We start from the raw sequence: 10,305 nt of genomic DNA on the forward strand, positions 1-10,305 counted from the left end.
TGTGACGTGTTCCATTGTATGGGAGGTTTGTCAACAGGGAAAAGCTCAGGCAAAGTCAATGTTTCACTTTCATGGATGGAAATCAGGATTTTGTACCATCTTCTTTTTCTGTTTCCTTCTTACATGCGTTTTCTCTGTGCTGGACTGGAAGGATGCATTCCTAGGAAAAATTCCTGCAGGTTGCTGCAGCAGCAGTTCTCCTCTTTGGCCAGGGAATGGGTAATCCCTATGGGATGTATCCTGGGCTGCATCAAAAGCTGTGTGACCAGCAGGGCAAGGGAGCTGATTCCACTCTGGTGTACCACACCTGGAGCTCTGTGTCCAACTCTGGGAATCCCAACATGAGAGAGACGTGGAGCTCCTGGAGAGAGTCCAGAGGAGGCCACGGAGATGTTCCAAGGACTGGAGCCTCTCTGCTCTGGAGCCAGGCTGGGAGAGCTGGGGGTGCTCACCTGGAGAAGCTCTCCAGGGAGAGCTCAGAGCTCCTTCCAGAGCCTAAAGGGGCTCCAGGAGAGCTGGAGAGGGACTGGGGACAAGGGATGGAGGGACAGGACACAGGGAATGGCTTCCCACTGCCAGAGGGCAGGGACAGGTGGGATATTGGGAAGGAATTGTTCCCTGTGAGGGTGGGGAGGGCCTGGCACAGGGTGAACCCAGAGAAGCTGTGGCTGCCCCTGGATCTCTGGAAGTGTCCAAGGCCAGGATGGACATTGGGGCTTGGAGCAGCCTGGGATAGTGGAAGGTGTCCCTGCCCATGGTCTGGATGGTCTTTAAGGTCTCTCCCAACCGAAATCATTCCAGGATTTTATGACATTTTTCTTCAGATTTAGTCCCACAGCAGCTGCTTTCCTCTCCCCGTGTGGTCTGTGGATTTCACCATTTCTGCCCTTAGATCCATGTGCCCATTCTGTGAAAGATGAAGAATTTAGACCCCCATGATTCCATCATTCCCAGTCTTGATCTTGCCTGATTTGCCAGAGGCACTCTGCAAAGAGAATTCTGAGACGAGACAGCTTCCCTGTGAGGGTATTAATAATACTCAGGAATTACACAGCTCTCCAAACCCTGTGTGAGCATTAGCTAATTATGCAGCACTCACAGCCCTGTGAAAAGCATTTGCTGATCAATCCCAGCACCAACTATCAAATGCATCAATCCCATGGAACCCACTGGGCAGAGGCAGCTGGAAACAGGGGAATGTGGATATCTGATCCCAGTCCATGCTCTTGCCAGCCACTGCTCCCACATTTCTCTTGGCATGGTCCTTCCTCCTGTCATAAACACATGATTTCCAAAAGCAGGTCACCTACAGGCTGGGAATGCAGATTTTACCAGATAATCAGGATTTCAGCCTGTTCCAGCGCTTGTGGAGTTTGCTGGCATCAATTTATTTGGAAAAGCCAACATCAGTAAGTGACACAGAGGAGACTGGACCCAGTGTGACAAACTGAGCTGTTCCAGCCAACTGAAGGCAGCACAAAGGAAACAATTTCACATCATATATCATCGATGACACAGCAGAGTGGGCTGAACTGCCAGAAAGAAGAGGGAAAGGAAGGAGAAAATAAATGAAGGAGAAAAATAAAACATTGGTAATTGCTCATTCCTCTGGACCCAAGTTTGTTCCTTCTCAAGCGAGCCTGTAGGGCTGAATTTCTGCTCCCAAACCTGCCAGGAGCTAATCCACAAGCCTGGCAAAGTCAGTTAAGTTGTTTTCCAGTTAAAAACAGCACAGGAATCAAGTGTCTAGGATGCCCACAGCCTCCCATCCTAGAGAGTTCACAGAACTAATTCCTGCAGGTCTTCTCCTCCACAGTGCAGCTCCTTTAATTCTTAGAACTTTTGGAAAAAAGCTGGAATTCAGGATTGCTGCTGCTGGTGTGAAATTTTGTGTAGACACTGTAAAGAAGGGAGAGCCCAGTTGATTTTATTTGGTGAGATTGTTGTTAGAGTTTGGCATCAGGGTACAGAAGCTGTCACACGTCAGGATGCTCTGTGGTGTTTCCAGCATCACTGATTTTTCAAGGAGGTTTTAGAAATGCAGCAGCTTCGTGCAACTCACTGGGGCACGAGACAAAGTGGAAGGATGTTGGTATAAGCTGGTTTATAAAGTGTCTATTGAATCAAACACAGGATGATGCCATTTTTATTAAAAGCCACAAAATGCTTGAAGCCAATTAATACTCCCCTGCTTTACTAATGCCTCTGCTCAGAAAATTAAATCGTTTCATTTAGCAAAACCAATTTTGAGGCCTTTTTGTCAAATTTATAATGACTTTAGCATGAGGAGACTCATGTCTTGCACACATAATACAGGTTTCTTTGAAGACAGCGGGTGCGTAACGAGGTGCCACGTGTGGAATAAGAGGAAAGTTGCTCTTCTGAGTGCAGGACTGGTTGCAAATAGGAAATAAATGGTACAAATAACTGTGCAGTTTTTGCACAGTGAAGAGAGATTAACCTGTCTTGGGAAGCTGTGCAGCTCAAGATCCTGACAAAAAGGCTGAAAAAAGGGAGACAAGGCGACAGTGACACACCAAAACCCACTGAGGGCTTGGAGTTATTCCAGGTGAGCCAAAGTAGACAGGGCTACAGATAAAAGTTGCAGAAGAATCTGACAATACCACGGAAAATAGCTGCTGAAATTCCATGTCAATAAAAGTCAAGTGCAGGCACAATGAGAGGGTTTAAATTAGCCCGGGAAAGAGGTTCTGGCGTCATTGCAGATGGTGCTTTGGAAACATCTGCTCCGTGCTCAGCAGAGGTCAGGAAGGCAAGTGGAATGCAAAGAATTGCTGGGAGAGAGACGGGGGATGAGGGAGGAAATGTAAGTACAGGGCTGAATAAATCCGTGGGGCTCTTGAGCACAGTGGAATTCCAGTCACCCTGGTGACTGCAGCGGGGAAGGAGAGCTGGGAGAGGTGCAGGAGAGGGTGAGGAGGCTGCCCTGGGTTATGGATTGGGAGTGAAACGCTGTGGGTCTGGCCAAAGGCACGAATGAGCAGGATTAGGGTGTAAAATCTAGATTTCCATAGGGAGAGGGGAGAAGGAATTGTATCAAGAGGCCACCAAGATGATCAGGGACATGGAGCACCTCTGCTGTGAGGAAAGGCAGAGAGAATTGGAGTTGTTCAGCCTGGGAAGAGAAGGATTTGGAGTCACTTTTGGGCCTTCCAGTGCCTGAAGGAGCCTACAGGAGATGTGGAGAGGGACTATTTACAAGGGCCTGGCTTGGCAAGACAAGGGATAATGGCTTCAAACTGAAAGAAAGTAGGTTTGGATTGGATGTTAGGAAAAAATTCTTCCCTGTGAGGGTGGGGAGGCCCTGGCACAGGGTGCCCAGAGAAGCTGTGGCTGCCCCTGGATCTCTGGAAGTGTCCAAGGCCAGGCTGGACAGGGCTTGGAGCAACCTGGGATAGTGGGAGATGTCCCTACCCATGGCAGGGGTATGAACTGGGAGAGCTTTAAGGTCCCTTCCAACCCCAAACTTTTTGTGACAGAGGATGTGATGACAACTTCGGTCATCGATGGTCAGGCAGAAGTTTAAAGCAAACAACAGGAAATAAACTTTCACGGTCTGTAAAGAATTAGGAAAATCTCCAAACACGTTTTTTACATGCTGAAAGTACAGGTTGGCTGAAAAACTTCTAGTGACATGCTGAGGTTCCCAGTGCTGTCTTTGACACCTCCACCATCCTGGAGGTCTTTTCCAACCTTAATGATTCTGTGACTCCTTGTTCCTGCTCCAGTGCCTCTCCCAGTGTCCCGAGATGGCTTTGTCCCCTCTGCAGCTGGGTGAGATTTGGGTTCTCGTTTGGTTTGGCCCCTCCCTGGTGGAATCTGACAGGAATTTTTGATTATAATAATTTAAAGGGTCTCTTGGTGATGTTGCAGTGGCTTGGCAGTGCTGGGTTAACTACTGGGGTCGATGATCTTTCAGGACTTTGATCTGTCCTGTGACAAAAGCCACAGAAATCCTCTGAAGAAATAAATTTGCTTTGAATTGCAGTGGAGTATTGAAGGGCAAAATGATCCAATGGTTCCTTAAAAAAACTCCTGCACTGAGTTAAAAATCCCAAGGTGCAGCATGGTAATGAGAGGTCCCATTGGATGACTCAGGAATTTTGAGACAGAGAGGACTAAAAGTTCTTCTAGATAGAACAGGATTAACATCAAATTATATCAGCCTCAGTGGCAGGAAATCAATCCAGAGTGGGCTGATTTACACTTGCCAGAGCCAGCACATCCTGAAATTCCCCCAGCACATCTTGAAGTTCCCCTGAACTTCTCCCAGTGATGTTTTTATCTTCACATCAACACTGTCAATGCGGGGAAAATATTTTTCCCTTTAAAACCCAAACATGCAAGGTGGGATTTGGCAGAGTGTCAGAACTCTGGGGTTCCCACTGTTCCTGACAGCAGGACCAAAGTGCAGTATAAGGACTCATCTTGGATTCTGCTTTATTCAGGTTTTAGTGGGCTGGGAAGGGATAAATGATATTTATGCCCTCTTGTGGTGCCTCATCGAATGGAACTGATTTCCGAACTGACAAAATGAGGCCAATGATGGAAAAGTCCCGCATTAAAAATCTGTAACTAACATTGTTTTGCACAGAGGAAAAGTCTTTCCCCCTCCACCAGCATCCTCATGACTCAGGGAAGGGCGAGAGGCAAATTTTGACTGCATTTGCAGCAGCAGGTAAATGAGCAATGCCCACGATGGCAGAGTTTGTGCTATCTTCCAGCAGTGAAGATCATTCCAAAGTATTTTCTATGTGCTGGGAAGGTTAGAAAGTGAAATAGTGCTTTGTAAAAGGAGATGTGTTGACATCTCTTTGTGTTTGGTGCTGTTGATGTGTCGTGGTACAAACCTTCACGAGTTTTTTCTTTACTTGCATGTCTGACAGGTGAATAATCTGATTCCCTTGGGACAAAGCCTGTCCCAAAGATGGAAAAAAGCTGGTTAGTGATTTCACATGGGGAAATAAGGCCAGGTTCCTGTGAAACAGGGCTTGTGATCCCAATTTCTTGTGTGGGAACATGAGGAATTAATGAGTCAGCACCTTCCTAAGCTGTGCTGAGAATTCTGGTGCAGGGTTGGGAACTCAGGGTTCTCCAGACTGGTCAGTCATGGATTTTGTGTCCATCTTATCACTTCGTTCCTGACTGAGGATTGAACACAGCAGAATGTGTCATTTAGACAGAGAAATTGTGGGAATAAATCAGAGTAATGCTCTCCAAAGCCCAGCAGCTGCTGTCAGGCTCTGGGCAGGGCTTGGCTGTGCTGGGACAGGACCTGGGAAACCCCGGTGTGGGAAATTTGAAGACTTTTTTCTGTCCCAAATAATCACCTGTTGTTGAAGTCCAGTATTTCCATTGTGTGGCATCCTTGCCTCTCCCCAGCCATGTGTGAGATGAAAGAGGAAGGGAATGATTTCCTTTCCAGTTCCAGAATGAGTAAACTCACAATACTGGGTTTAAATGAGAGTACTGGGTTTAACTGGGCTAGGCTTAGGAGGGGCTCTTTAACAGGATGAAAAATGTCAGAATGAGGATCTCCATCTCCAAAGATTTTCCAAAACCAGTGTTTTTTGGGATGAAGTTTGCTATCACTCAGCCTATCATGATGAAAGAGGATGGACTTGATGACTAATGGCAGATTCACAGTTTTGTGATTCCATGTGATGAATTCCCTTTATTTCTATTTTATATGTTTAATAGTATGGTGAGGTAACAAACATTTTTAGGGATGCTGACCCTTCAATCAATTCAACCTACATCCAGTATTTATAACTACACTTTGCAACAGGACTCTGACGTTAATTAAAGTGCTTATTAGGTTTTAGCATGAACTTCAGAGCACAAGTTATGTCCCCACTGAGAAGAGAATTGGCTCCAAAATGTTTGTGTTTACCAGTTTCCTTAGGAAAGGACAATGCAATGGGGAAAATGTCACAGCAATTCATCTTAAAAAGAAATTCCCTCTGTCAGAAACCTCTCAGGAGTTCCAAATTCAGTTAGGGGATATCAGAAAGCAATTAAAGTCTAATTTAAAATCCCCACCCACATTCCGTCTTCTCTTCCTGCCAAGTAATTATTGCTCCTGGTCCACATATTGGCAAATCTTTCTGAAATGAGCCATAATTTGCCTTAAAACTGAAAACTTTCTGGTCAAGATGGAACTTTTTGAAGAATGAGTTTGCAGTGACTCTGCAGGGAAGAAAAAAAAAAAAAAAGCCCAAATGCTGTGATTTCCCAAGGACATCCTTGGAGCTGAAATTCCACCCAAAAATTCTTCTTGGACAAAGACATTCAGGGTGGATTTTGACGCCAAGGCACCTTCCAGGGGAGATTCCTGGACTCTGCAGCTCCCCAGGGTGGACCTGAGTGTGCTCTCCCTTTGTTTTCCATGTTCATTGACAGCTCCACATCACTGCCTGGGTTAATAAAGACAATAAAAGTGTGGCCGGGGCAGATTAAACAAATGAGCCATTAAAAGGGCGTGGTGGTTTACTCCTTCTCTGTGCCCACAGTGTCTCTGAGCAAAACACCACGAGAAAAAGGATGAAAAGCTTTCAGGAATGAGCAGCTTTCAGGGATGAGCTGGGAATGTGATCTGAGCACTGAGAGACACCTGTGGCTCCTTCAGGGAGGAATCCTGATGTAATTCTGTCTTGGTTTAAAAGACAGGTGTCTGCTAAGGAAGGCAGGAACCTGCCTTGGAATGGAGAATGTAACCCCCCTCCCCCTGAATTATTATAATTTTGAAATTAAGGGGCTTTCAGGCAAAGATATGGGAATAGAAATAATAGTTCTTTACTAGGAAAATTCAAATAAAAATGTAGTAGTACAAAAAAATCAAGCAAACACAAAACCCAAAACAAAACAACAAAACAAACAAACTGCTGACAGAGTCAGAATAAAACCTAACATTGTGTTGGTCAGGGTGTTGGGAGCAGTCCAAATAAGTCCTCCTGGAGTGACAGATGTGGTTCTGTTGGAGTAGAGATGATCCTGTAGAAGGGTCCAGTGGTGGTGAGATGGGTCCAGTCTTCCTCTGGGAATCCAGTGCAAACAGGCTGTCCTGGTGTTTCTGACTCAGTTTTTATCCAGGTAGGAATGCTGGGCTCCTCCCACTGGGTGGAGCATCTCCCAATGGGATGATGTAATTGTATCAGTCATACAGTGAGCCTTGATGGCCCATTAACAGCAGATATCCCCCAGAGGGAGGATGGGCTGTGGAAGAGATAAAGAACACTGCTCCACCTGGTTTTAACTGCTGCCCGTTGACAGAAAGCAGCTGCCCCTTCCCCCCTGGAGTTATGAGGAATGGGTCGTGGAAAAGATAAAGAAAACCCCTCCCTAACCGGTTTCACCAGATGGCATGTGGGAAATATTAAAGGTAATAAGGCTTTCAGAAACCTGTGAAAGCAGGCCCCAGAAACAGAAAGGGTGGAAGAATTTAGAATTAGCTGTAATTGCAAAGTTTGAAAGTAGGAAAAGTTACAATAGTACAGCAAGCAAGGACATGAAACAATAGTCTGAGTCTTAGGTTTGGCTAGGATAGATCTTAAGGCCACAGAAAAATACGCTTAGCAAGATAGTAAAAAAGTTTTAAGCTTAATAATGGAGTATTGTTTATTGTTAATAGAAAGCATACAGGCAAGCATTTGAAGTTTGAAGCAATGCTTCAATTGTATGTGTGCTTTCAGTGATTGGTTAGAACAATTATCTGTAAGCTTTGGCAATATGTTATTGGCTGGAAAACTTTTAAAATGCCCTGTAACAAAGAAATCTTTGGCTGCTGCTGGCAGATGTGAACTGTTGCCATCCTTCAATTTCAAAAGCCCTGTCAAGAGACTGATGCTGCAATAAAAGTTCAAGAAACATCTAGCAGTACTCCTGTCCCATTTGTGCCTGGAGCCCCAACACAATGGCAAATAGAGTACACACTTTTGGTTACATCTTGCAGCCCAAGACACATTCACAGCAGAATCAGAATCATTTGGTTGGAAGAGACCTCCAGGATCATCAAGTCCAACCCAAGCCTAACCTCAACTAAACCATGGCACCAAGTGCCACATCTAGTCTTTTCTTAAACACATCCAGAGATGGTGTATCCACCATCTCCCCAGGCAGACCTTTCCAATACGTTATTACCCATTCTGTAAAAAATAAATATATATCTAGCCTATATTTCCCTTGGTGCAGCTTAAGACTGTGTCCTCTCCTGTCAGTGCTGCCTGGAGAAAGAGATCAACCCCCACCTGACTACAACCACCTTTCAGGGAGTTGTTCAGAGTGATAGGTCACCTCTGAGTCTCCTTTTCTCCAGGCTAAACAACTCCAGCCCCCTCAGTCGTTCCTCACAGGGTTTGTGTTCCCAGCCCCTCACCAGCCTCGTTGCCACCTCTGGATGTGCTGAAGTGTCTCAATGTCCATCCTAAACTGAGATCCCAGAGCTGGACACAGCACTCAGTGTCCTTCCTAAACTGAGGGCTCAGAGCTGGACACAGCACTCAGTGTCCTTCCTAAACTGAGACATGCAGAGCTGGACACAGCACTCAGTGTCCTTCCTAACTAAGGGGCCAGAACTGGACACAGCACTCGAGGTGTGGCCTCACCAGTGCTGAGTACAGGGCAAGAATGACCTCCCTGCTCCTGCTGGCCACACCATTGCTGATCCAGGCCAGGTGCCCTTGGCTTTCTTGGCCACTAGGACACATTGCTGGCTCATGTTCAGCCAGCTGCTGACCAGCACCCCCAGGTCCCTTTCCTCCTGGGCACTGTCCAGCCACACCATCCCCAGCCTGTAACATTGCAGGGGGTTATTGTGGCCAAAATGCAGGACTCTGCAGTTAGACTTATTAAACTTAGCAGACCACTAACGGCTTTCCATGGTCTTTCCTGACAGGTGTTGGCAAAGGAAGGCTTCGGCCCCATCACAACGGAGATCCGGGAGGCTCCTGAGTTTTATTATGCCGAGGAATATCACCAGCAATACCTGAGCAAGAACCCCGGCGGGTACTGTGGCCTGGGAGGGACAGGGGTTTCCTGCCCTGTTGGCATCAGAAAATAGCCTGTGCTCTCTCCACCACCTCCTCTTCAACGTAGGGAGCTTGGGAAAAACACACCAGGAATCCTGACGGATGTTCTCACAGCATCCGTGGATAAAGATATGGGAATCTGCTGGGAAAGCTTTCCATAATCATAAGTTTTCTGTTTGCTGACATCAAAAGCCAAAGCAGAGGCGGGAATTGCTACCATCACAGCTTCCGTACAGCTCCTGGGGTTTCCTTGTCATCTGGAGAAGTGGAAAGAGATCCAAACTTCCAAAAGTTTGGCTCAAAATGCCATTAAAAGAGTGAATTAGGAGGTGGTTGTACCCTTAGCTGCTTTGCATTTCCAATGCCTTTGGACTTGCTGATTTTCTTGGCTTAATTAATTTCCTGATGCTCCCAGAGTTTTGACTTCTGGAGATGTGGTTGGGTTCTCTACCTGTCACAGTCCTGGAATTTGATATCTTTGGGAATGATGAATTGATCAGATCAGTGATTCTCCTTCCACAGCTCCACTTTCACAGCATTTAGCACCACCTGTAGTGCCTATTTTCTAAAATTATTTTAGCCAGAAAAAGTCAAAATTGTGATGTGATGTTTATGTGATGTTTCTTTTTGACAGTTACAAGAAGTGAATAAACACAAAAAAGAAATCCGTTTTGTTTCCAGCTCTGCAATAAATGACAGAATAAGAAAAGAACAATGTTCTCTGCGTGATGTGTTCCAAGTAGATATCTGGGTAGACCTAAAAATAATATATCAAATATTATAAAATGGTGCAGTTTGCTAATTAAACACCAGGGCTTTGAAATCTGTATCATCAGGCATGACAGTACAGAGGAGTAGAATTATCCCTATGATTAATTATTTGTACTTTAATAACTTGGGGAGTCCCCACCAAGAGCAGACTCATGGCAAACATAACTTGGGGCAGTCTCCAGTGAGTATGCAGTCAAAATAGCAGGACAGCCAGAAAGGAGAAAAAAAAAAGTCAAATTTGGGTTTTTCACAGAGTTCTCAGAGCACAGACTCACAGCTGCAAACAAATGAAGCATTTGTCTTCATTTGCACAGTTTATCCAATATGGAAATGGGATCCTATGGGTCCAGAGCTCAAGGAGTGAGCCAGTTTTGAGGGACAGGTGGTGGGACCCCGAGACACAAATCCACAGCACCTCCTTCTCCGTGGCACTGCCCTCCGTAGCTTGGTTTGATGTTTCCTGCTCACCAGCTCAGCTTTAAAGCTC

The 10,305-nt window shown here is 45.8% G+C and overlaps 1 protein-coding gene across 1 annotated transcript in view; it reads left to right on the plus strand.

The window, feature by feature from the left end:
* MSRA (methionine sulfoxide reductase A) overlaps nt 1-9,714 on the plus strand; it is a 233,946-nt gene extending 224,232 nt beyond the window's left edge. The window contains exon 6 of the mRNA XM_066314612.1: nt 8,915-9,714. Coding sequence (XP_066170709.1) covers nt 8,915-9,079 — 165 coding nt within the window. The 3' untranslated portion in view covers nt 9,080-9,714. The remainder of the gene's footprint in view (nt 1-8,914) is intronic.
* The last annotated feature ends 591 nt before the right edge of the window (nt 9,715-10,305 follow it).

This window comes from Sylvia atricapilla, chromosome 3, assembly GCF_009819655.1.
Source record: "Sylvia atricapilla isolate bSylAtr1 chromosome 3, bSylAtr1.pri, whole genome shotgun sequence".
In the NCBI taxonomy this organism is placed as follows: domain Eukaryota; kingdom Metazoa; phylum Chordata; class Aves; order Passeriformes; family Sylviidae; genus Sylvia; species Sylvia atricapilla.